Source organism: Ursus arctos, unplaced genomic scaffold (assembly GCF_023065955.2).
Source record: "Ursus arctos isolate Adak ecotype North America unplaced genomic scaffold, UrsArc2.0 scaffold_5, whole genome shotgun sequence".
Classification (NCBI taxonomy): Eukaryota; Metazoa; Chordata; class Mammalia; order Carnivora; family Ursidae; genus Ursus; species Ursus arctos.
The window spans coordinates 2,328,610-2,354,632 of NW_026623067.1; the positions used below are offsets into that span (position 1 = coordinate 2,328,610).

General features: G+C 51.8%; 1 protein-coding gene across 1 annotated transcript in view; it reads left to right on the forward strand.

Annotated features, from left to right (window-relative positions):
• SNAP47 (synaptosome associated protein 47) overlaps nucleotides 1-25,584 on the forward strand; it is a 40,127-nt gene extending 14,543 nt beyond the window's left edge. Inside the window, exons 3-5 of the mRNA XM_026488576.4 lie at nucleotides 6,350-6,840; nucleotides 13,730-13,854; nucleotides 24,579-25,584. Coding sequence (XP_026344361.2) covers nucleotides 6,350-6,840; nucleotides 13,730-13,854; nucleotides 24,579-24,725 — 763 coding nt within the window. The 3' untranslated portion in view covers nucleotides 24,726-25,584. The remainder of the gene's footprint in view (nucleotides 1-6,349; nucleotides 6,841-13,729; nucleotides 13,855-24,578) is intronic.
• Nucleotides 25,585-26,023: the final 439 nt, after the last annotated feature.

Consider the following 26,023-nt stretch of genomic DNA (forward strand, 5'->3'; position numbering starts at 1 on the left):
TCTCTTTAAATGAAATGCAGACAAGTTGGTAAGCCAGTTTAGATATCAGGAGTTTGCTGGAATCTAGTTGTAATTAGTTTGGTTGTATTTTCATTGGTGTCTGAGTAAATAGTATGGCCTCGGTGTTCAGATGTTGGAAAATGGCACCCCTGAATGGTGGTTTGGCTCTTCACAGTTGAGCCCAATGTAGCTCAGCAGTCTGAGGATGTTTTCCATTGTGTTCCTAGTGTATGTTATTGCTAAGTTGTGTAGGATTGTGGCTACTGTTCCCCACCCCCCATCCTAGATATTCTGATGTTTTATTCTGAGGTGCCTTCATAGATTCTTTAGAACAGCCTTCTAATTTACATACCATAAAATTTACTCATTGTATGTGAACAATTCAGTGATTTTTAGTAAATTTACAGAGTTGTGCAGACATCACTATAGTCCAATTTTAGGACATTTCTGTCACCCCCAGAAGTTGCCCCAGGCCCTTTGGCAGTCACTCTGTTCTCACCCTGCCCAGGTCAGCACTGACCTCTCTTTCTGCATAGCCCTGTCTCTTCTGGAGAGATCACGCATGCCTCATGTTGTCGGGGTTCATCCTTGTAAGATATACCAGTACTGTGTTCCTTTTTTTTTAAGTAGGCTCCATGCCGAACATGGGGCTTGAACTCACAACCCTGAGATCAAGAGTCATGTGCTGTACTGACTGAGCCAGCCAGACACCCTGTTGCTTTATTTTCTGGCGTTTTGTAGTTTCTGCTTTGCTGCTATTATGAATAGTGCTGCTGTGCACATTTGTTTTCATTCCCCTTGGGAGGGAAATTGCTGGGTCTCTTCAACATTTTGAGAAACTGACCAATTGTTTTCCGAAGTGGCTGCACCATTTTACATCACCAGTAATGCATGAGGGCTCCAGTTTCTCCACAACCTCACAGTACTTGTTATCATCATTGGTCTTTTTCATTATAACTCTCTCAGTGGGTATGAGGTAGCTCTCACTGGGGGGGTTGACTTTCATTTTCCTAGTGATAATGAGCATCTTTTCATATGCTTTCTTTCCATATGTATATTTTGTTTTCAGATTCTTTGACCATTTTTTTATGCGGTTGTGTTTTTATTATGGAGTTTGTAAGAGTTCTTTATATATTCTGGATAGAACTCCCTTTATTAGATACATGATTAGAAAATTATGCTCCCTTTCTGTGGATTGTCGTTTTCTTTCTTTTTTTTTTTTTTTTTAAGATTTATTTATTTATTTATTTTAGACGTGGAATGGGGAGGGACGGTGGGAGAGGGAGAGAGAGAATCTTAAGCAGACACCCCACTGAGCACAAAGCCATGAGCCCAGGGGGCCATAGTCCCACGACCCTCAGATCATGATCAAGAGCCGAAATCAAGAATTGGACGCTTAACCAACTGTGCCACCCAAGTGCCCCCATTTTACTTTCTTGCAGATATTTTTTGAAGCAGAGAATTTTTTCCCAAGGAATCAAACACAATTTATTTTCGAACTAAATAGGACAGATTGAGTAAAAAAAGTTTTATCCTAAACTTTCCCAATAGACATTTTCTCCTCAGACTGCATGTTTTCAATTTTAAGTCCCATCAGTGGCATTCATAATATTCATAAAGGATGGACAAGTTGTATCATTTGGTCGAAGAGTCAAGTTTGAAAATAACAATCTTCCCACTTTTTCTGCTTTAGATTTTTTAAAAAGTAATCTCTATGTCAAATGTAGGGTTTGAACTCATGACCCCAAGATCAAGAGTTGCATGCTCTATGGACTAAGCCATCCAGTCGCCCCACTTTTGTGCTTTAGAACAATTCTCAAAACACGTTATGATGCTCCCTGCTCATAAGTGTTCAATTAATTTTTTTCTTCTTAAAATAACCTAGAGCAGGAGAATCATTTATTTTATACACATTCAAAACCAGAACTCATCCACCTTCTCCCATGTTCGTGGTGGGAAAAACTGGTCCAACCCAACAGATGTAGCAAAACATCTGTGTCCTATTTTGGCTTCTCTGTTTTAAGTGACCAGAGAAAATCCTTTGTTGTTTTTATTTTGGTTTCAACATAATAGTACCAAATGTCCTTTTCTTCCTCCTGATCTTGATCTGGCATCCAACATGGATCTTTTACATTCAAAAAATGAGCATTTCAGAGCTTTGCAGTTGCCCTCCTTCAGACACTGCCAAGCACACTTACCTCCCTGGAGCACACAGTCCAACCGTGGCAGACGACTGTAGCAGAGGTGCGCCAGGCCCTCTTCGTGACCGTGTCCTCAGCTCCTCCTCGGGTCATCGGGACCCCAGGGCCTGACTGCACCTCCGTGCCTGTGGCCCAGACCTGGCTGGGTGCAAGCCTAAAGGATTTAAAGTTTGATGAGGTCCAGTGTATCTATTTTTTTTTCATCATTTGCTTTCGGTGCCCTATCTGATTCATTGCCTAGTCCAAAGTCACAGAGGTTTACTCCTTTTTAGCCTTTCTGTTTAGGTCTGTGATCCACTTGGAGTTTATGGCGTGAGAAATAGGCCCAACTTCTTTTCTTTGTATGTGGATACCAGTGGTCTCAGCAGTCTTTCAATTCAGTGTTTCCCCGTTGAATTGTCTTGTTGTCCTTGTTGGAGACCAGTTGACCCTACGCGTCAAGGTTTGTTTCTAGACTTTCTATCACTGATCCATGTGTGTGACCTTACGGGAGTACCACATCATCTTCATTTCCGTAGCTTTGTAGTAAGCTTTGCACTCACGTAGTGGGAGCCCACCAACTTCATTCTTCTTTTTCAAGATCGTTTTGGCTGTTCTGGGTCCCTTGCATTTTCTTTCTAATTTTAGGATTAACTGGCCAGTTTCTGCACAAGAGCCAGCTGGGATTTTGATAGAAATTGGACTGAGTCTGGAACAGTTTTGCCATCCTAGCAATGTAATTATTAGTGTGGTGTAAAAACACTTAGATCTGCTGTTTTATTTTTTGTGTTACTTGTTCCCTCTGTTGTTCGTTTCTTTTTTCCCCCTGCCTCCTCTAAGTTACCTGAATATTATTTCAGAATTCCATTGTGACTTAAACTGCACTATTTTTTTTCTGATTTTATTGGCTTCTTTTTTTTTATTTTAATGTTTTTTTATTATATTGTTAGTCACCATACAGTACATCCCTGGTTTCTGATGTAAAATTCGATGATTCATTATTTGCGTGTAACACCCAGTGCACCATGCAATACGTGCCCTCCTTACTACCCATCACCAGTCTATCCCATTCCCCCAGCCCCCTCCCCTCTGAAGCCCTCAGTTTGTTTCCCAGAGTCCATAGTCTCTCATGCTTCACTCACCCCTCTGATTACCCCCCCTTTCTTTGGAAAAATGCCTATTCAGATCCTTGCCCATTTTTTAATTGGATTGTTTGTCTGTTTGTTTGTTTTGGTGATGAATTGCATAAGTTCTTTATATATTTTGGACATTAACCCTTTATCAGATGTATCATTTACAAATATCTTTTCCCATTCAGTAGATTGCCTTTTCGTTTTGTCAGTGATTTCCTTTGGTGTGCAGAAGCTTTTTATTTTGATGTAGTCCCAACAGTCTGTTTTCACTTTCGTTTCAATTGCCTAAAGAGACATATCCATTAATATGTTACTAAGGCTGATGTCCAGGCGATTTTACTGTATATGTTTTCTTTTAGGAGTTTTATGGATTCAAGTCTCACATTTAATCCATTAATCCATTTGAGCTAATTTTTGTGTATGGTATAAGAAAGGGTCCTGTTTCATTCTTTCGCATGTGACTGTTTAGTTTTCACAACACCATTTGTTGAAGAGACTGTCCATTCCCTCTTGTATATTTTTGCCTCCTTTGTCATAGATTAATTGTAGATGTATTTCTGGGCTTTCTTCTATTCGTTTGATCTGTGTGTCTGTTTTTATGCCAGTAGTGTACTGTTTTGATTACTACAACTTTGTAGTATATCCTGAAATCTGGGATTGTGAGACCTTCAGCTTTATTCTTATTTCTCAAGATCGCATTGGCTAGTTGAGGTCTTTTGTGGTTCCATACAAATTTTAGTATTATTTGTTCTAGTTCTGTAAAAAATGCTCTTCGTATTTTGATAGGGATTGCATTAAATCTGTTGATTGCTTTGGGTAGTGTGGACATTTGAACAATATTAATTATTCTAGTCCATGAGCATGGTATATATTTCCATTTGTGTCATCTTCAGGGTTTTTTTTTGTTTTGTTTTGTTTTGTTTTTATCAATGTCTGATAGTTTTCAGATTACAAGTCTTTGACTTCCTTGGTTAAATTTATCCCTAAGGTATTTTATTATTTTTGGTACATTTGTAAATGAGATTTTTTCTAAATTTCTCTTGCTGCCATTTCATTATGGGCATTCATATTCTTATACTACTTCTTGCTTCAGTTTTGAAAGTTTGGGTGTTTTGAGTATTTTGTCTATTTCATATAAGCTGTCCCATTTATTGGTATAAAGTTGGGTATGATATCCCCTAAAAGTCTTTCAAGGGCTAAAGGATCTATGGTGATGCCTCCTTTTTTATTCCTGATATTGGTTAATATGCATTCTCTTTGTTTTATTCTTTTTTTAATATTTTATTTTTCTGACAGAGAGCAAGAGAGCACAAGCAGGGGGAGCAGCAGAGGAAAAGGGAGAAGTAGGCTCCCCACAGAGCAGAGAGCCTATTGGGGGCTCCATCCCAGGACCCTGAGATTATGACTTGAGCCAAAGGCAGAAGCTTAACCGATGGAACCACCCAGGCACCCCCTCTTTGTTTTATTCTTGATCATTTATTGTAAGGGTTTAATTTTTAAAAATTACTTCAAAGAACCAACTTTTGACTTTGTTAATATTTTCTTTTTTCTCTTTTCAATTTCATTGATTTCTGCTTTTCTGTTCTTCTACTTTGGGTTTAATTTATAACTTTTTGTGACAGAAGCTTAAATCACTGATTTCAAACCTTTCTAAGAAGTTTTCAAATACCCCGAGTGCTCTATTTGCATCCTGCCATTTCCTGCATATTGTTTTGTTTCATTCACTTCAGATATTTTCCAATTCCCTTTATTTAGAATTGTGCTTAATTTCCAGATATTTGAGGATTTTCTATTAGTCTTTTGTCATTAATTTCAAAGTTCATTTCTTTGGGGACAGATGGTATTCTCTGTAGGATTTCAATACTTGAAATTTAATTGAGATGTGTTATACTCTTTTCTTAATGTTCTGAATACCCTTTAAAAGAGTGTGCCTTCAGCGGTTGGGTGATGTTTCCATAAATATCAGTCAGGCTGAGTGGATTAAATAGTGTTTATACTCTTACTAATCGTTTTTGTCTTCTGGCTGTATTAATTATGGAGAGACATTTGTTAAAATCTCCAACTGTGATTGTCTATTTCTCCTTTTAGTTTGGTTAATTTTTGCTTGCTGAATTTTGAAATTTTGTTAGAGGTACACGTTTAGTATTAAATCTTTTTGTCAAATTGACTCTCGTCTTATTATGCATTGTCTGTCTTTATCCCTGGTAACACTCCCTGTCTTAGAGTTTACTTTTGGTACAATATATCTTTTTTCCAGTCTTTTTGCTTTTGATATTTCTGTGTCTGTATATTTCACAGTGTCTCTTGTAAACAAGATAATAGCTGTGTCTTGTTGGTTTTTTCTTTAATCCAGGCTGACAATCTGCCTTTAAATGAGAGGATCTGGTCTGTTTACATTTAGTATAATTGCTAATACGGTTGAGTCTAACCCCACCATCTTGATATTTATTTTCTGTTGATAGTGTTTGATCTTTGTTCCTTTGCTTTTTCTTTCCTGCTTCCATTTTTTCGGCTCCAGGGTAGATCCCTTGGTGTTATTCGCAGGTATTTTACAGTGGTGCCATCCAGTGTGCTAGCCACTAGCCACGTATAGTTAAATTAAAAATTCAGTCCGCCATTATATCAGCCACACTCTGGGTGTCCAGTAGCCACATGTGCTTGTCACCACAATGGACAGGACAGATTACTGCAGAAAGTTCCATTAGACAGCTCCTTGCAGATTAAGGTCAGGATTTATTTTGAGTCAGAATTACCCAGGGTCCAATGTGAAAAGGGCAACATTCTAGTCAGAAGACAGTGTTCCTGTTTGTGTTTACTACTGATGGGCTTTGTGTCTGTAGCCTAAGAGATACTGCTCTTAGCCTCAGTTTTCTTTTCTATGACATGCAGATAGTAATTCCTGTGCTTCTGCTTCATGGAGTGCTTGTGGAAGAGAACACTATAAAATGGTTAACTGCTTTATAAAGGCTAAAGCAGTTTTCAAGAGAACATGAAAACTCAGTTGACTGTGTTTCTGTGTTTCGTTCGGTCTTCTAGGTTGCTTACAGAGCTGGAGTCCCCTTCTTGGTGGCCCTTTAGCTCCAAGCTTTGGAAGATGCCAGCAGAAACAAAGCCCAAGGGAGGCACCTCAACAGCTAGTCCCAAAGCTCTTGGAAAAGAAGGGGTCATGGTCCGAATTCCTGCTGTTATCTCCCAGGGAACAGCATCTCATGTTAAAGCAGGAAGTCTCACCATCCTTGTGTCTGGGTTGGAAATCCATGACTCGAGTTCTTTGCTCATGCACAGATTTGGAAGGGAAGATATAGATGATATTAAGGTTCACACGCCTTATGAAATAAGCATCCGCCAGCGGTTCATCGGGAAGCCCGACATAGCTTATCGCCTGATATCTGCCAGGATGCCAGAGGCTATCCCCGTTTTGGAGGTGCAGTTCAGCAAGAAGATGGAGTTGTTAGAAGGCGCCTTGACGCCCAGAAGCGCCAGAACGTCTTCCCCAGCAGAGAAGGGCTGCTCCGTCTGGCAGGCGGGTGAGCGAGCATTGGCGCAGCCTGTGCCTTGGTCTCCAAGAGCGCGGTCAAACGCAGCGCGCCTGTGGTCCACCGTTGATGTGCTGCGTCATTTGGAGCAGCTGCTGGTTTCTGTGCACCCGTGACTGTTTGTCGGTAAATGAAAACACGTCAGACCTTTTCCTTAGTGCCTGCACCTCAGAGTGCGTGAGTCCCAGAGCTCAGGTGTATCACACACTTGAGGGCCGTGTGGTTTCCCAGAGGTCAGCAGGGCTTGGTGGCCCTTTCAGAACAGAGGAAGGCTCCGCGTTAGGCGTTTCCCCCTTCCCTCTGTGTGACTCACTGGCATCGACCTGCCCGCCCTGGTGGGTGTCCAGTCCCTCCACCCCTGACCTCGGCATCCATTGGGGTCATCCCAGCGCACCTTCCAGGGACGTGTTTAGGAATCACAATCTCTGAAAACTACGGTATAGTTTTTGTGGGTTTGCAGGCCTCCCCTGACGCTGAGGCATGCTCTCCTCCCGAGTGTCTCTTTGGGGAGCATGAAGCTGGGCGTGGCCCTGGGGATTGCAAGGGTCCCAGCTCCCAGCCCCAGGCTGGCCCAGGGCAGCCTGGGGTCATCTGACGTCTCAGGTTTGCCGTCCTGATGCTGTCAAGTGGCGTCTCGCTGCTGTCTTTATCATCACGTCTGTGATTGTGACTGGAGCCTCTGACGCTTCTTCTTTGCTTTCTGGCTTCACACGTTCTCTCTGTGGATTGCCTATCCTGGGTTTGTTTGTTCTTTGTGATTTGTAGGAGTTGCTTCCGTGTTGTAGGGACGCATCCCTTGTTGACTTTAGAGGTTGCCGATACCTCTGCCCCACTGTCATTCTCCATTACAGAAATCCTTAATTGGGTAAAGTCCCCTTAAGTTTGTTTTTGCACCCAGCTTAAGAAATCCCAAAGTCATAAAATACCTAATTTTCTATTAGTACTATTATAGGTGATCTTATGTCTGTGTTACTGTGATTTTTCGAACAGGCTGGTAGTCTTTCCTTATTAACTTTGATTGCTGGATGTCTGTTACAGTAAGAGAGATGTTTGCTACTGTTCTCCTTTCTTTTTGCTCTGAAGTGATTGATTTCAGTGCTAATATGTCACCTGGTTCCATAGCACATGAATATTTTGAAGTTATTCTACATGGCTTCATGTTGCAAAAGAAATTTACCTGAAAATAGATGTGGCCCCATAAGCACCAAAGTATTGGAAGTGTTAATGTAAAAACATAATTTCTTGGCATTTCCAAATTTTTGGGGGGGCCCTTCTCTCAAGGCAGGACTGAGAAGCCCATAAAGGGGTGAGAAGGGTGGGCAGTGCCAGCGAGCCTAAGACCCTGATGAGAGAGGCCACAGGCCAGGCCGTTGACAGCCCCCACCCTGCTGTTTGCCGCTGGGTGGGGCCCAGGCAGTGAGGAGAGCCGGGGCTGGTAGGCCCGACAGAGAACGCCTTCTGCTATTGGTTCTGCTAGTGCAGATGGAGAACTCCCTGTGCCAGGCACCCACAGTCCCTGCTCTCGTGGAGCTCCACCAAATTCGTGGGTTTTCTGTGTACCTGGTGGTTTCAGAGAGAGGACACGGCACAGAATGTCATGAGCCAGGTAGCAGATGTGAGCACACACCACACAGGGGAGAAGAAGCTGCTGGGCCTGCTCTGACCCCGAGTGTCCAGGTGCAGACAGGGCTGGAAGGAGCAGGAAGTCCGTGCCAGGGCCTCTGTGGTCCAGCGGCGGGAAGCTAGGTGGGTGCAGATTCCACAGGGCCCGCCATCAGGAAGGGCACAGGCCAACGCTGCTGACCACACGGTGCACATCTTCCTCCTCAGAGGAGCCTCACATAAAGTCAGCCGGTGCTGGGCCTCCACCACATCCACAGACACCTTCCCAGCAGCACCTGGATTCTCGATGTGTGGCCTCACCAGTCACAGTCACAGTGTGTGTGGAAGGAGAGGAACCCCATCCACGGTGACAGACAGGTGTTCGTCCTGGTGCTCACTTGGGCCTCCCACAGTGTGTCTGCATCTGCACGGAGCAAGGGGTGCCAGCCTTCCTCCGTGAGGCCACCCTGGCCTGGGAGTGTATAGGGGCGCAGGTGGTGAGGAGGGGAGCGGGGGAGGAGGCCAGCATGTGGGCTTGTGAGCAGGACAGCAGGACAGTGTCTGGCTTGCTGGAGACTCCGCGGGAGGCCGGGGCGGGCCCTCTCTGTTGCCTCTGCTGCTGTTTGCCAGCACCTGTGTTTTCACTGTCGCGCGGTGGAGGTGGAAACCATGACTTGACATCTCAGAAATTCACCCCTCTCCTCCAGAAGCCGGTTTGGTAGAACATGTGGCCAGCAGGTGGCAGTGTTGCCACAGGACCTGTGTCTGCCTTGAGTCAGCGTCTGGAAGAACTTTCCAGAGACCTCCGCAGTCCTGTGTGGTGTATGTCGGTGGCCCGGCCAGCAGCTGGCCCTGCGGGTCTCCTGGGCTTCGGGGGCTGGGAATGACATAGGTGGGCCGCATCCACCCTGGGGAAAAGCAGTGGAAGATGGCTGCTTTTTTGCAGAGCATCTTTAAAGTGCTCTTGCCATCTTAGCGTAGTTTCCGACTTGAGCTGGGAGGCTGGTCCGGAGCCCCCATACCTCAACACCGAGTGCCCCTGCCGCGGCCATCCTCAGTCACAGCTAGCGAGCCTGTCCGCACTCTGTCCAGACGCCTCGTGCTGGCTGTTCCAGGATCCCATCTGGAATCCCATGTGACGAGTGGCCTCTCCCTGGGCTCTGCTTGCTCTGAGGGTCTCGACGTCTTGTAGGAGTAGTGCTGAGCTGTGGTAGACTGTCTCCCAGTTGTGCTGTGTCTGATGTTGTCTCATGGTCCTGGGGTGATGGGTTTTAGGAAGAAGACTTCAGAGCATGGCCCATGTATAGCAGTTATGCTATTCCTGGTAATTATTTTTGTCTTTGTTGTTTGCCAACTGCCACCTTTGAGAGAAGCCTTCTCTGACCACCTCATTTAAGAGACAACACTTGCCCTCTGGTTAGCAGTTGTGCTTTCACACTGGGACACGTGCTGCGTCCGGACCAGACCCCACTTGTCTCTTGATGACCACATCTCCAGCACCCAGAACAGGCCCAGGCATCCGGGGGCACACATCTGTGTGACAGTAGTACACCTCTGGGACACTGATGTCCCTGTGCGGGATTGCTCATTGAAGACTTGGGCTTCAGGTGGTGGAGTTCCAATCCCAGGACATGGACAGCAGGATGTCCGCAGACAGACGCCCCCCCACCTGTGTGGTCACTAGGACACAGACTCCATGCTGATCACAGACAGACCCCCCACCACCCGTGTGGTTACTAGGACATGGACACCACGCCGACCACAGACATCCCACCTGTGTGGCCATTAAGACACAGATACCACGCTGACCACAGACAGACCCCCTCCCACCGGTGTGGTCACTAGGACATGGACACCACACTGACCAGACAGACCCCCCCCCATGTGGTTACTAGGACACAGGTTCCACGCTGACCACAGACAGACCCCCCCACCCGTGTGGTCACTGGGACATGGACACCACACTGACCAGACAGACCCCCCCCACCCGTGTGGTCACTGGGACACAGACACCACGCTGACCACAGACAGACCCCCCCACCCATGTGGTCACTAGGACACGAACTCCACGCTGACCACAGACAGACCCCCCCCACCCGTGTGGTCACTAGGACACAGACACCACACTGACCACTCCCAGACACTCCCCCAGGGTACTAGGACATGGGCACCCCCTGAGCCCAGCAGACCCTCTGGGAGCTGTGGCTCCCACCCACTTGATCTCTTCCAAGGACCCTTGGGTCCACGGTACATTGGCCAAGTACTTGGTTTAGCTGGGCTTAGTTGGCATTGCTCTCTCCCCGGTTCAGCCCTCTCTGTTATGCTTCCTGTCGTGCTGAGGGCTTGGACATTTCGTGGTTTTTTCTGAAAGGGCTTCCCACACCAGTTGTGTAAGCTTCTGTGTCTGTCCCTGGGTGGAGGAGGCATTTCCTTCCCTGTGTCATCGATGAGGCTTTTGGGTCCCAGGGACAAGGAGGACTAGACAGGCTTGGGGTGGGTGGGTCCTCCTGCTCTCAGGGCCGGGCTGGTGGTTCTTGCTCTGAGCTTCTGGTGAGCCCGGGGTCTGCGTCTGATGCGTCAAGGAGACCGGTGTCCGCAGCTGCCTACCAGCCCAGCTGTTGTTCCTGGAAAGTGAAATCGTCCGTAAGTTCCCTTGTAGCTTGAACAATTTGTGCTGATTTTGTTTAACTCTGATAATTAATGACTTTAGCGACAGAAACCATTTTATACTGAAGTTAATTTTTTTTAAAGATATTTCAGAGCATTGGAGTAACTGAGTCGGTAACTCAGGTCTCAACACAGAGCACCAGGGGTGTAGAGCTCTGTGCTAGGCGTAAGCCTGCTGACCCCACAGCTTGTCATGAAAAATACCCCTGACTTAGTGTGTTCCAGGAAGAAAAATTCTCTATTCCGGCTTTCTGGTTAAATAAAACCTGTTTTGTTAAACATTCAAAAAAGGTCAGTGTGTCCCTTCAGAAGATAGTTCTAGATCTTGGAGCGGAAACCACTGCAGTGGGGAAGGAGCCCAGGGCTGGGCCCCGGTGTGAGTCCGACATGGGCCTGGGTCTGGGAGAAGCAGTGCGGTACCCAGCACGTTAATACCGAGGGTGTGCAAGCAGGATGATGCCACGACAGATGAGGGAAGGTTGCTGCTGATGGAGTGGCGCAGGGGGGACATCTGTGTGTGTGATGGGTGCAGATGGGGTGCAGGGCGGGCAGGGCCAGGGTGCCAGTGATGGGCTGCCAGTGTGCTGGGGGCAGAGGACCCGTGGGCTGAGGATGGGGTATTAGTAGGCCATGGATGGGGTGCTGGCTACAGTAAACTAGGGGTCCGAGGATGGGGTGCTAGGGTGGCTGGAGCAGGAGTCCATGAGGCTGGGGACTAAAAGCCAAGGAAGGGGAGGGTCAAGGCTGTGTGAGGAGTTTGCTGTCTCCTGCCAGGCCTCAGAACCAGTGTCTGTCGTCGCGTTAGCACTGATGCTTGTTAACGTGCGCGTCGGTTGGCCTTTCCTTGAGGCTAATAATAGCTGGTAGGGAACGTGTGCGTTGGCTGTTTCTGCCGTCATACCTTCCAGCTAGCTCTGATGGTGCTCTGTGCAGCCGTTTCAGAAGAGTGCTTGCTATTATGTGAAGTTTAGGTAGTGACATCTTAGATCACATAAGGTCGAACGACACTGAGTTGCATGCTGTGGAAAGTCCCTTGCTAATTGAAGCCTTCATGAAGCTGGAAGAGGGACGGACTTGGAGACTTCAGAACGCAGGCTGTGAGGTCAGTTTGATGGGTTGCAATCAGCTTTTCTTTTTCTTAAAGAAGGAAATAGAAAACCAGACATCTGTATGCATGGTAAGGGTTTTGTCTAGCCTCCTGGATGCCCCTGCCGGTGTGGTGGGTCTCCATAGGGTGCACCAGTCACAGCGCACACAGAGTGTGGGGGTGTCGGCACCCAGCCTCCTCCAGCAGAGGCAGGCCGGGACCCGGGGTCCTGCCTCCATGCAGCCCGTTCTCGGGCACTGGCTTCTGAGCTCTCTCCACCTGGCCTGGGCCTTCCTCCATTCCCGGACCCTGAGAACTCTGTGTCGTCCTCACTCCGACGTGCGTTTATCCTGAACGAGGCCATGCTTCCCTTACTCAGCCAGGCAGTCCTCAGGGAGTATTGATTTGTATGGATTATTTTGAGAAATGCGAGTAGAGGAGATATTTGTGTGTGTGCTGGGGGTGGCCAGCTGGGCTCTGCTCTCTGGGCCCAGTGGGGAGCTGTGGCCCAGGCCACTTTCCCGGTCCTTCCCTTCCTGATGGTGCATTCATCAGGCGGTTCTGCTCACCACCGCCAGGGTCCTGTTGGCCCTTCTGTGCCTCCCATTCCACAGAAGCAGAGACGTGCTCGGGGGAGCTGGTGCTGGCATCCAGACAGCTGTCTGCTTTCCAGCATCCAAATACAGGAACGGGGCTGTGCTGCATATCCGAGGTGCTTTGTATTATGGGAAAATGCAGGCAGCAGGCCCTGACCGATGCCCTTCTCTGGTCCCTGTGGTGCCAGGGTTGTGGTTGGAGTCAGCTCTTTAAACAAAGGGCAGGTAGCCCGCCACGGGCCATGCGAGGCCCCCTCGGTTATCACCACATCTCCAGGCTGCCTTTCCGCTCCTCGGGGAGCCTGCCTAGGCGCAGGTGCCGTGTGACCGGGAATATCCCTGAGCAGGGCCCAGCCACGTGCAGCGCTCTGACTCACCCCCACCTCCATGCGGCCACACAGCCAGCTTTGCTTGGCTCGACCAGCTGGCCATTTCCTGTGCTCTGGAGAACCACAGCGCTCTGTGGGGTGACGAGATGGTGCTGTGGTTTCGAGCACTGTGTTTTATGTGCATTTCACCAGGTTCCACAAGTGACCTGTTTGATACTCCACACGTGTAGCCCTTTCCCCCAAAGAAGAAAAATGGCCGCACACAGATAAAGGGCCTTTCCTGAAAGAGCAGTTAGAGCCAGACCCAGACCATGGTCAGTGGTGCCCTCTCTGATCAGAGCATGGTAAGGAGGCAGCTTGGGCTGGGGTCAGAGTGAGCTCAGGCAGCCCCCACCCCAGCTCGGCGTAGCAGAGCTCGGAGCAATGGGCCCACCAGCCCCACCACCCCGGTAGGCACAGAGGCCACAGACCGGTGGGTGAGTTGAAGACACTGCGTCTGCCCTGTCAGTCTTGCACGTCACTCCTCATGAAGTTCTGAATGTTCTTGCGTGGTTCGCACCTCCGGGAAGATGTCACTGCTGTTTGATTTTCCATTGCAGCGTCTGGGCTGATGGACTGTGCCATGCATCGCGAGCCCTGCTCGGGGAGCCAGGAGGGCCAGTTGCTTCCGCTGCAGATGAGTGAGCCGTTCGTTTCCGAGGGGGACGCCCAGGAACTGAGACAGGTAACGTGCGCTCATGGGGCTGCCTCGCCCCTGCATGTGACTGCTCCTTCCTGCCCACACACAGTTCCTCTCTGCCTGATGCTGGCCTCTCGTCTATGGGGGCTGCCGTGTGCCTGCCCACTTTGGTCTGCTCTCTGGAGCTGGAGAACATAGAGAAAGAGCACTGCCCATTCCAGGTGCCTGTGTCTCATGACATGCACACACGCCCGTGTGCCTGTGCCCACACAGTCACCCTGCTGGCTGCATCTGCCTGTGGAATGTGTGCATGTGCACATGTACGTGTGGGCTCTGTGCGTGCATGTGTGTGCGGTCTCCATGTGTGGTACATGTATGTGTGTGTGCATGTGCTGTACATGTGCTGTGTGTGTGCGGTGAGATCATCCACATGTGCATGTGTGTGTTGTGTGTCTTGTGGGTGCATTTTATGTACGTGTGTGTGCTGTGTGTTCACATGTGTACTGTGCATGTGTTTATGTGTGTCTGTGTGTGTGTGCGTGTACTGTGCGTGTGTGTGCATGGCTCCACAGGTGCGTGTACAGCTGACCGTGCTTGCTCTCCCAGATCTCTCTCAAGGGTTTGACACTGGATTCTTGAGGACGCTTGCCACTTTTTGTCCGGCAAGTAGAAATTTAAACAATATTTGATAGAAGTACTTTTAGGTTGTCTTCCTGTGTTATTGCTGGACAGTACAGTGTTTTTTCTTTTTCCTTTTTAAGTAGTTTTGAAGCAGATGCCTAGACCTTGTATCCCATCATTCACAGATATCTCCGTACATGTCTTTAGAACTTAAAAACTGTTGAAAAGCCCCATACCGTGCCATGCTCACCTCAGCTCATCAGACATCAGCTGTCTCATTCAGGGACGTGTGCCGTGCGTCTGTTCAGCTCACAACCCGTGTGAGGCCTGTGCCAGCCGCTCCGCAAAGTGCTTCTTAGGATACGGCTTCCTTCCGTCCTTCTCATTTGCTTCACAGTGTATTTGTGGGAAAAACTCCGTTGTTTCTCTGTTGCAGTTTTGGTTTGCAGCTTCCTGACTCGGTTTCCCTGGTTCCTAGCTCATGGTTTCTTCGGATCCAGGCTCCGCTTTGGAGAGGCCGTGTCATCCCTGGCACCACACACTTCCACCAGGACACACAGGAAGACCGTTTGTCTTTCAAACCTGTTTTTAAAGAAGAAGTCTTTACTGACGTGTCTGCATAGGCATGGCCTCCTTTAAGCTTGGCCATTTCCTTTCTGGAAAAAAGCGCTCATCTTTGCTATGGGATATTTTAAATATGCACGATTGGTCAGTCTTTCCCCTGGTCCAACTTAGTCACTTTGAGTAATGACCCACAGAAAAGCTGCTTTCTAGCTGCAACCAGCAAATTCTGCAGGTTACTAATGATGGCTTTTGATGCACATATTGACCCCGGAACACAGCTTCAGGGCTTGAAAAACCCTCATCCTATAAAGGGAAACCCTCCGTTTTCCTGAGGGTGGGTGTGCGCCCACACGCCTCAGGTTGCTGGGATCTGGGGCCCCTCTCCCACCCTCCTACGAGAGTGTCCCACCACTCTGTCAAGGCCAAGGTGGGAACAAGGCTTTTTGATGGGAAATGTAGGGATTTTGTATGTTAATTCTGGTGGTGGCCAGAGGGCTGTTCTGGTTTCAAACCAGCCGTCTGTGCCCTAGAAGCCAGGATGGTAGAGGTCGTGATGAAGACAGGAGCGGCGCCGAGGAGAGCAAGCTTCCTCACGCTCCGTCTCCACGAGGGTGCGAGTGTGGGGTCGGTCCTGAGCGTCGTCAGCAGGTTGGTGAGCCCTGTGGTGTCTGTGCCGGGAACAGCGGGTGCCGTGAGTCAGGATGCTGGCCGCAGGGTAGGGAAGTGGTGACCCCGGAGTGGTGGTGCTGGGGAGAGCCACCGCGGGAGAGCAGGGCTTCACACCAGCCAGCTGCTGGTCCTCCTCCCTGCAGGGACAGCCCAGTTCCACCAGAGATCGTCTTCTGGAGGTAAAACACATGTTTCCTATTTAGAGAAGAATTCTTAGCTGTGGCGTTGAAGCTCCAGCATAAGTAGGAATGAGGTAAATTTCTGGGGAAAACAGAAATGCAAGAACCAGCCCCCCCTCTCCCCCCGTTCAGCTGTGGTTTCTGTGGCAGATGCGATTACCGTCGTTACGTGGAAATGGGTCTCCGTGACTTACCCTGCAGTGGGATGCTGAGAGCGACGACCGGCTGTGGTTTCCCCAGGGCCAGTGTGCTCTGCGCCCTGTGCCAGCTCCCACTGTGCCAGACCCCCGCAGCGGCCATAACTGCAGCATCCACCGTTCACGGGGAGGGCGTGCGGTGGCGGCCAGGAAAGGAAGCGGATTCGCTGGGATGGGTTTGGCGGAGCGCCCTGAACCATCTCACGTCTGATGTGCTGGCCTTTCCTGCCTCAGAGCTGCTCCTTGCTTGTTAGGAAATCTGCATCTGCTCCCTGCTTGGTGCAGCTCCTGGTGCCCTCAGGGCATCCCAGCGTCCAGGGACGTTCCCTCGCCAGATCCTCACCACCACTGCTTTGGCTAGTCCCGCCGCCTCCTTTCCGCAGTCCAGACCTGCCTACACAGCAGCACGGCCACGGAGGACTCCAGTAGGCGCTCCTGGCCTCCCCGTGACGAGGGGCGCCGTGTGTACACTCGGGGGTTAGGTCATGGGTCCCCGTAGCGGGGAGGGGGTGCCGCATGTGCACTCGGGGTTAAGTCATGGGTCCCCATAGCGGAGAGGGGACGCCGCGTGCGCTCGGGGGTTAGGTCATGGGTCCCCGTAGCGGGGAGGGGGTGCCACGTGTGCACTCAGGGTTAGGTCATGGGTCCCCGTAGTGGAGAGGGGGCGCCACGTGTGCGCTCGGGGTGCAAGTCATGGGTCCCTGTAGCGGGGAGGGGGCGCCACGTGTGTGCTTGGGGTGCAGGTCATGGGTCCCCTTAGTGGGGAGGGGGTGCCGCGTGCGCTCGGGGTTTAGGTCATGGGTCCCCGTAGCAGGGAGGGGGCGCCGCGTGTGCACTCGGGGTTAGGTCATGGGTCCCTGTAGTGGGGAGGGGGCGCCACTGGTGCACTCGGGGTGCAGGTCATGGGTCCCTGTAGCGGGAGGGGGCACCGCATGTGCACTCAGGGTGCAGGTCATGGGTCACTGTAGCGGGGAGGGGTCGCCGCTGGTGCACTCGGGGTTAGGTCATGGGTCCCCGTAGTGGGGAGGGGGGCGCCGCTGGTGCAGTTGGGGTTAGGTCATGGTTCTGCACTCCTCTGACTAAGGAGGCAGGCGGTCTGCCTTCTAGGTGTGACTTTTTGTAAGCAGTAATCACAGTGCTCGGGAGCTAACAGAGGGACCGAGGGTTGGCTCACAGGGGTCGCAGACTGTGGGGTCGTGGCAGGAGGGAGCTCTGGAGCAGCTGTGGAGATGCCGCCGGCCTGTGCCTTCTTGAGCGGGTCCCGGCTCAGAGCTGTGACACTCTGCACAATACTGTCTCCTTCTCATGTAGGAAGAGGAGAGCACCTTTCGTGTTCAGCTCTTCTCTCCCTTCTCTGTTCGTGGTATTCAAGCTTGTCCTCGTTCACGTGTCTCCTCTTGTGTCATTTCTTCCACACCGAATTGATGCAAGAGAATTCGACTTAACACATGCAGTTCAGCCCAAAATAAATGTCTTATCAGTGCAGGACCTGTCCCTGGTCTCAGTGTGTTAACTGTCTTTTTGGAGAGATGACAGATCTCCGCTTCTTTGGGTGGCTGCCAGTGCAGTCATGGGGGTGACGTCCCAGCCGTGGAACCCGCTGCCATGCTTCCCATCCGCGGTGGCAACAGCCCAGACCCTGCTCCAGGAACACATGTTCCAGAATGGACATGTCCCTGGAAGAGCAGATGGCTATGCGGGGAGGCCGGTGAGAATGCCGGGCAGGGTCAGTGCCTTCCAGCACAGCGAGGCCCTGACCGACCGGGAGGGCATGTGGAGACCTTGCTGGAGCAGGCTGTGCAGAGAGCTCGGGGACAGAGAGCCGTGTGTGTCCAGGAACCCACCGGAGCCTGTGTGCCAGGCGGGCGAGGCTGGGTTTGCTTTCATGAGCTGTTTGGAAGGACTGCAGATGTTCTCATTCCAGATTCCTGCCCTTCGTTCTCAGGTGTTCTTGGTGCCCTTTTCCAGGTTGTTCGTTCCTTTCATTACCGATGGGGCACCAACAAGGGGGGGGGGAGGTGATCATGCTGTTTGTATTCATGGCTTTGAAAGCAGTCCAGATACGCGCTGTGGCTTAGACCTGTTGCTTTGTAAATTATTAACAAGCGTTCCTATGTTGTCTGCTAAACCACAAGAAGAGCCTTGGTAATGGGGAAAACGTGCTTAGTGACTTGTGACGTCCACGACAGTTGACATTTCAGTGAAAGGACGTGCGTCGCAGGGCAAGCTCTGGACTGGAACTGGGGTCCTGGCACTGCTGTTGTCGACCCCAGCTTCCCAGGTGGGCTGTGCACCTGCCCTGGCCACCACCTGCTGCAGGAACGAGCACAGTGATGCCAGCTGACTTGCAGGGAAGCATCATGCCGTACCTTCCAGATGCATGCATGGGTTTCCCATCTGCTCTGCTGTTACCTTGGTCACTGGTAGCCACAAGCCTGCCGTCACGGACCCCCGCCCCGGGCCCCCTCTGTGCTTTCATGTGCCCCCCCCTTCGGGCTTCCCTCCACAATCACTGGACAACCTGCGGGGCTCGCATTACGCTGGCTGTGGCCCCCACCCTAGGGCAGGCCCGTGTGCCGTCTCGGGCAGGGCTGGCGGGTCTTCGCCTTTGCTGAGAAAGCTGGGACAAACCTGGGCCACGTGGAGGGACGGCTCCCTTGTGGTCCAGGGGGACCACATTCTGTTCCCTCCGCTGTCCCGGAAACGCAAATGGGCTGGCAGAGCCAGACAAGGAGCCTCAGGATCTGGTGGTGTGGACAGGATTCCAGAGCAGCTGCTGGGCTCTGCGGAGGGAGGAGTGTGAGGGCCAGCGAGGGCCAGGGAATGGGTGCTTTCCCGTCTCCCCAGTCAGCCTGGAAGCGAACCCGAAGCGTTAACGTTGGCGTTCGGTGGTTTCACCGTTGAGTGCCTGGCTGTCTTGTAGAATGGTGTTTCTTTATCATAGTAAATACATATACATACGGCCACTTCACCCACTGACGGTGCACGTAGCACCCTCCGTGCCCCCACCCCAGACGGTCCCGTGAAGCGCCAGCCCCTGCGGCTTTCTCTCTGTCGTGCACATGTCCTTCCGTGCCTGCTGTCCTCACTTCCCACTGTGTTTTCGGGCGGGCAGATCCGTCTTCTGTGTTCGCAGCTGAGTGGTGCACGTTGTACAGGGGCCCACGTTGTGTGTATGCATTCATCCACGGCTGTTGTGCGTGGTGCTGCTCTGAATGCTCACACACACAGGGATCCGTGTGGGTCCTGTCGCTGCTCCTAGCGAGTCCCAGGGTAACTCTACATGGGGAATGGCGAGGGGCTGCCAGGCTGTGCTCCGCCACGGCCGCACCATTTTCTATTCCTGCTGGCGACGGGTGAGGGGAGTCAGTCCTCCAACTTCATTCTGCTTTTTCAGGACTGCTCTGGCTCTTCAGGGCTGCTTGCAATTCCAATGGATTTGAGGATCCATTCTCCTGTTTCTGGGGGAATAAAGAGGCTGCTGGAAACGTGATATGGATTCCGTTGAATGTGCAGGTCACTTGGAGGCGTCTTGCCAGTATTAAGTCTTGCAGTCCAGGAACACAGGTCATCCCTCATTATTTCAGTGTCTTTAATTTCTTTCAGTGTGATGTGTGGTTTTTAGGCCTTTATGTCTATTTTCTTGTATTCTGGGATGAGTCCTATTTGGATCCCATCGTGACCTGATGGCGAGCAGGCTGGTCCCCAGGGTCCCCCTCTAGCCCGGTGCTCGCCATGTGCTTGCCCTGTCTGGACCTTGAGAGGCCACTGGGAACTGGAGTGAGGGCTGACAAACCCCTGAAGACTCCGCTATCAGAGTCTCGCTGTGGGGACGCAGCTCTGTGGGGACCTGGTGCGTTAGCTTCCCCCCGCCCCCCCACAGAGAGGGGGTCTGGAAGAGGGGGCCGCAGCAGGGGCCTCCGTAGAAGACAACCCTGTGCCGCTGTCCACAGATAACCCCTGGGGCCTCAAGGAATGCAGCAGAAGGGATAGGGTGGGACGCAGGGGTGGTCTGTGAGTGCTGAATGTGACAGATTGTAGCCTAGAATGTTCTTTACAGCCTCCAGAGCTTTGGCTGTGCTGGAAGCCAGTTTTTCCCTCTTTACCTTCTCTATAGCATATTAATGGCCCCAACTGGTAGAACTATTTGGAGTTGCAGACAGCTTGATTTATCCCAGCTCTGTTCTTAAATGGTTGCTAATTTCTCACTGCAAGAAAATTCACAGGTTTTCAGTGAGTCAGCTTAATAACAAGATCAGGGCAGACAGTCTGGCTAATACTAAACTCACTTTAGGTCTTCATATGAATATGATAATACTCTGAATGCTGGAGTCTCATCATGAAGTGGAACAAAACGTTTTCTTTCAGACCATCAGTGAGGCCACTAGCACGTTACGGATGTGCTGGAAACATGAGGGCCCCGCGCTTCCGTGCCCCACGTCCTGCCCTGATGCACTTACACTGAACGCCCGAGGCTGGACACTCCACGGGCCTCTGAGCCCCTGCTTCCCACACCTGGATGGCTGGCACGAGGTGCCCACGTTTAAACACATCTGCTCTGGTCAGCGGACCTCCTCTGCTGGATGAGCTGTTCTCCCGTTTGTATAAACAAGATGGAAACGTCTCTGTATCTGCTCGCATCTGTGGTGTCGGGAGGTAGAGGCCAGAACGGCAGAGAGCACGGGAGTGTCTGCTCTGTCCTGGGGACCACGTGGCGCCCCCTGCCTCCAGCCAGGGCATCTGGGCCATGTGTCCCCACCCCCCTTGGTCACGGACGCCCCCTGCCTGTGGGGCACTGAGCCTCCTGTGCAGACTTGGCTGAGCGCCTGCAGCCGTTGGGCTGCAGATGGCTGAGTGTTTCTGTGGCTTCTGTCCCAATGCTGCTCCCGGACGGCCTCCTGCCTCTGCTCAGCTCGGCACACTTTCTGTGTTAGGAGTGGATGTGTCTGCCGAGATGGCTGGTCAGCGGCTTACTTACTGGCATGGCAGGGGCTCAAGAAAGAGAGTACGGGGCCTGGTCGGAGGCTCTCCTGAGCGGCCAGCTGATACTTCAGAGCCTGGCGGTGTGACATGCTGATGACTAGACGGCTTGTCATCCTGGGCCGCAGAAGTCACAAGTGCGTGAAGGTCTGGCCAGACTTCACGCTCCCCGTTCTTTCCACCCCGTGTTCTGTGGAATGCACATGATGGCATTTAATGTCTCCAGTCCCTTCCTTAAAGGGAAAGACTCTGGACCGATATTCCGGAGGGACTCTTAGTTCGAAGCTTCCTCAGTAATTTTCTTTGCAGACTCGGTAGCTATGCAGATCACTTGGGTTTTTGCAGTATTGGTTCATTTCAAGCGTAGTTTGAAGCATTTCCAGCTGCGAAGCAGGGGTCTTGGTGAGACGTTTCCAAAACCAGACAGTTCAGCAGGAACGAGCCCGTGTGTATACTACAGACTCCATAAACGCCCAGCTTTCGTAGGCAGGTCGGTTGGTCTTGCTCACAAAGTAAGTATTGTGCCTACTGTCACTGTGTGTCTGTGCGTAAGAAGCGTAGACTCTGGACCCTGTGAATTCCTCCCGGTGCTGCTGCTTCTGTGGGCGGGGAGGCAGCAGGGGCCCACACAGAGCACAGCCCTCGGTGGGAGAGCCGTGCGCAGATGTGCCGTGAGTATACCATTCACCAGATATCAAAGGATGGATCTCGTTCGTTGTTCTTTATGTTGATTTCATGTTGGAATGATAGTGTTTTTATTTGGTTGGGTTAAACAGGATGTATTATTAAAATTAATGATGCTTATCATTTTTTATGGGGCATCTGACTGGCTCTGTCGGAGGAGCATGTGAGTCTTGATGTTTGAGCCCCATGTGAGGATGTAGAGATGACTTAAAAAAGTTAAACTTTAAAAAATGCTTATCATTTTTACTGTTGAAAACGTGAGTGTTAGAAAATCTGAAGTCACAGGTGTGGCTCTCCTCACTCAGGATCTTTGCCATATGTAGCTGCTCACGGCTCCAGAGTGGGCCCGGGTCTTGCGCCCTCTTCCCGTGGCTGCTTGAATGGCTTGCTGACCCCTGAAGGCCCTTTTGCCTTTTGAAGGAACGTGTGCAGCGTGAGCCTGTGAGTGTGCGGCTGTGACGGCGGCATCTCACGGAGACCCCTGGTGTCCACAGGCGCATCCTGTCCGGGCCATGCTCTGAGCTGGCCGTGGAGCTTGGGGTGTTGGGCACGCCCTCTCAGCCCTGTGTGTGGAACAGTCGTTTGAGCGTCACAGAGCCCCACAGCCCTCACCCTCATCCGGGACGACCGGGGACGAGGAAGCAGGAGACAGAGCTGCGTGGCTGCGTGCCTCCACCCCCAGGGTCACGTGTCCGTGCCAGCCTACGGGCATGCGATGGAAGGACGCTGGGCACACAGGTGCCCCCGTGTCACCAGCAGTGCTTGTCCAACGGGCACAGATGGCATCCTGGTTTGGGACAATGTGTATTTTCTTCTCTGGTCCCGTGTCCTGACTTCCTACTTGCAGTAGGAGTCCTGGAGCAGGATCGTGGGCCATCCACACAGGTGTGGTGATGGCCGCTCACCGCCCAGAGCCTGCTGGGCCCTGAAGGACACTTGACGTGGTTGACAAGGACAGCGCGTGTGGTCTGATCACCCCACACAGGGCGGGGGCCGCTCCTGGGAGTGAGATCAGGTGCAAGCGGGTGGCAGAGGTCGGCCTCCCCGGGGCTGTATGTGTGCATGCCTGGCTGAGCGGCCTCCTTAGTGCACGGAACAGCGCGGGCCGGCGGGGAGGGGTCGTGGAGCAGAGAGGGGCTCGAGGACCCGCTCCCACGGTGCGGAGCTGCAACTGTTTATTGCACCGTTTGGGCCTCAGCCATATGAGGTCATAGGAACGCGATGGAAAAGACCTCCTGTATGAGGTCATCCAGCCCGTCCCTCGGAGCCGACTGACCCCACGGTATACTTTCCAGAGCTCCATCCAGTTTTTCCAGTGACTCAGCGGCTCCCAGAGGGCGCAGAAGGCTGCTGTCTGAGCCTGCTACCTGGGGTTAGGATTTGTTCCTCCATGCCTGGACGGAGCTCCCAGGGATGGTGCCGTGTTGGCAGAGACATGGGCACGGCCTGCCTCTGCCACAACCGTGTGTGACTGCAGATGGCCTCAGGTCCCTCTACAGCATGCGTGCGGCGCAGGGCCCCTGCCTCTGAACCCTCCAGGACTTGGCAGGGGCACCTCACCTCGCACTTTATAGTTTTCACAGCCTGTTCACATTGCGCGGTCAGTCCAGCCTCCCCATTCCTGAGGAAGGACTTGATCTTATTACCCTCTGGCCACCTCCCTGCCTCCTTTCTGGTCCTCATGTGGCAGACGACGCGGCTCGCCCACGTGCTGGTGGGCAGTGCGAGGCTGCTTGGTGTTAGCGCAAGGCACCGTGGGTCACACCTTCCCCCGGGGTGCCGCGCTCTCCTTGTCCTGGGGCGGCTCCGAGGCGGCAGGTCAGCGGGCTGTGCCCGTGAGGGTGAGGTCCGTGTGTGGCGTGGTGCACTGCCAGCTGCGCTGGATCTGGGGCCCTCGCCGCTGACATCCATCCCCACAGGGCCGAGGACGGACGCGTCTGTATGTGGTTGGTCCACGGGGACTTGGTAACAGGCACCCAGGACTGTGGTGATGATTCACAGTGTGCAGTTCCTTTGTCTTGACCTAACCAGGGATCTGAAACTTCCCCTAAAAGAGGCATTAACATTTATTGCAAGTAGTTGGTCATTAAGGTTTCTCTTAAAATCATTCCTTTTTGTTGTCAGCTTGAGGATATTAAATTTTTAAACGCAGGCTCCCCACGCATGTAGTTAAAGTACGTTTCGCAATGCAAGTAGTCTCAATAGGATTGCAATAAAGTGGCTGTTCTTAGCAGTGTGTGAGACGTAGGAAGCATGACATGAGTCCCAGAGTTGGGGTGAGGGGCCTGGCCTCCGGGAGCCCCGGGGCCTGGCTCCCAGGCCAGCCCCCCTCTTCACAGGGTTGTGCGTCTGTAGCTGCTGCGCCGCCTGGAGCTGCGCAAAGGTACCTGTGAAATGTTTCCAGCAGGGAGGAGGGAAGGGGCTTTGGCTTTTCATTTTAAATCCTGTTTTTCCAGCTTCTGTCTGCAGTTAGGTACGTGGGTACAGACAGGTAATAAAGACAGTGACTGGGTCCGGGTTGTGCCCTGGGTCAGCCCTCCTGCTGCAACAGTGCCCCAGGGGCATTGTCGGGAGGTGTAGGGACTGTGGCCTGGAGCAGGGCCAGAGGGCTGACACCTCGTCTCCTTCAGCTCTGCTGCCCTGGGGGTCCGTGCTCCCTGGGGGTCTGTGCTCCCTGGGGGTCCCTGCTCCCTGGGGGTCCGTGCTGGTAAGCTGCAGAGCTGAGACCCAAACCCAGGATGGGAGGACAGTGTTTGTCATCCCCACTGACTCACAGAGTTTCCCAAGTACTGTAAAAATGATGGAAAGAAATAGCGTCTATTTTTGAGGGTCTGAGAAACAGCAGCCCCTCCTGCCATATGTGCTGCTCTTGCAGATCCTGAGGAAGCTGAAGAGTCTCGCCCTGGACGCTGAGATGGAGCTGGAGAGGCAGGATGAGGCCCTGGATGGCATCACTGCAGCTGTCGACCGGACCACCTTAACCATCGACAAGCATACCCGACGTGCCAAAAAACTGACCTAGGACAGGAGAGCAGAGAGGGGACTGGTTTTGATGACAGTCGCTCCCCTGAGTACTTTGTTCTCAACACCTGCACGTGTGCTTGACGTAAAAACCTGGGAAGTCATTCCAAGGGCTGGTTAGTAGTTGGACACCTTGAGCCAGAAGGTTCAGGCTTGCCCCAGGGTGGAGGGCTCAGTATGCTGTGACCTGGACCACAGCACAGATGCAGGAAGGAAGAGCTCCAGGAGAGGGGAGTTGTGCCTGCAAACCCAGCCAGCCACCTCCCAGCCCTGCCCCCATTGCGCTTGCACTCTGCTCCCTGCAGGCCCAGCTCCCTTCTCCCCCTACCTCCCTGCAGGCCCAGCTTCCTTCTCCCCTGCTTCCTGTAGGACCAGGCTCCCCACTCCTACTTGAGCCCTTCAGAGGGTCCACAGCAGCAGGAAGGCTCTACCCTGCAAGGCTGGCTGCACCCAGTGCTCTGTGGCTACTTTGCGTGGCCAGCATCACCACTAGCTGAATTTTCATTCTCTTTCTGTTCTCACTGGGTGTAAAAGGACAATTTAAATCTCTATGAAAGAAATGTGCTGATTTCTGAGTCTGCCCACCCAAACCCCGCATCCTGTGTCCGCGGAACCCCTTCTCCAGGACCACGTTCAGGCCCAAGCCTGCCTCCCCTCTGGGGGCTGCTCTGCATGGGCCACTCCACAGTCACTTTGTTCTGTTCTTCTCTGACAGGCCGGTTTCTTTTGGGTTGTTCTGTGACTTTTTACCTGAAGTCCAGTACATCTCGAGGTCATCCTGTCAACACCAGGAATATTCTTCTCACTGCCCAGTTTGTAGCCAAATGTGAAAATAATACATACTGCACCTATTTTAAAAAGTGTTGTTTTTTTTTTTTCTTTAACTGCCCCATTTCTATCCAGAAACAAAAGAGAAATCATAGTTTTAGAATATATTTTGAAGATAGGCATTCATGCTGCTTTTTGCTTGGTTTGGGGTGTCTTGGTGGGAGGGCCCCTCCAGGAAGGACGGATGGGGGCAGAGTGGAGAAGTGGGTGACCCCTTCGCCTGTCACAGTAGAACAGGCCACCTCCAGACTGCTTTGGAATGGCGTCCCAGAGGGCGGTGCACGGAGAGGTGCCGTGGGGCCTTGCCGAGGTGTCCCTTTGAGGCACCTTTCCTCTGCTTCTCCTCCGGCAGGCCCTGCACTGGCGTTCTGGGTCCTGGGTGGTTTGAAGAGTGAATACACAGGCGCAGTGCTAGTGTTCTGGGGCTGCTAACGAATGACCACATGGAGGTCTTAGGACGGCAGGCTCTGT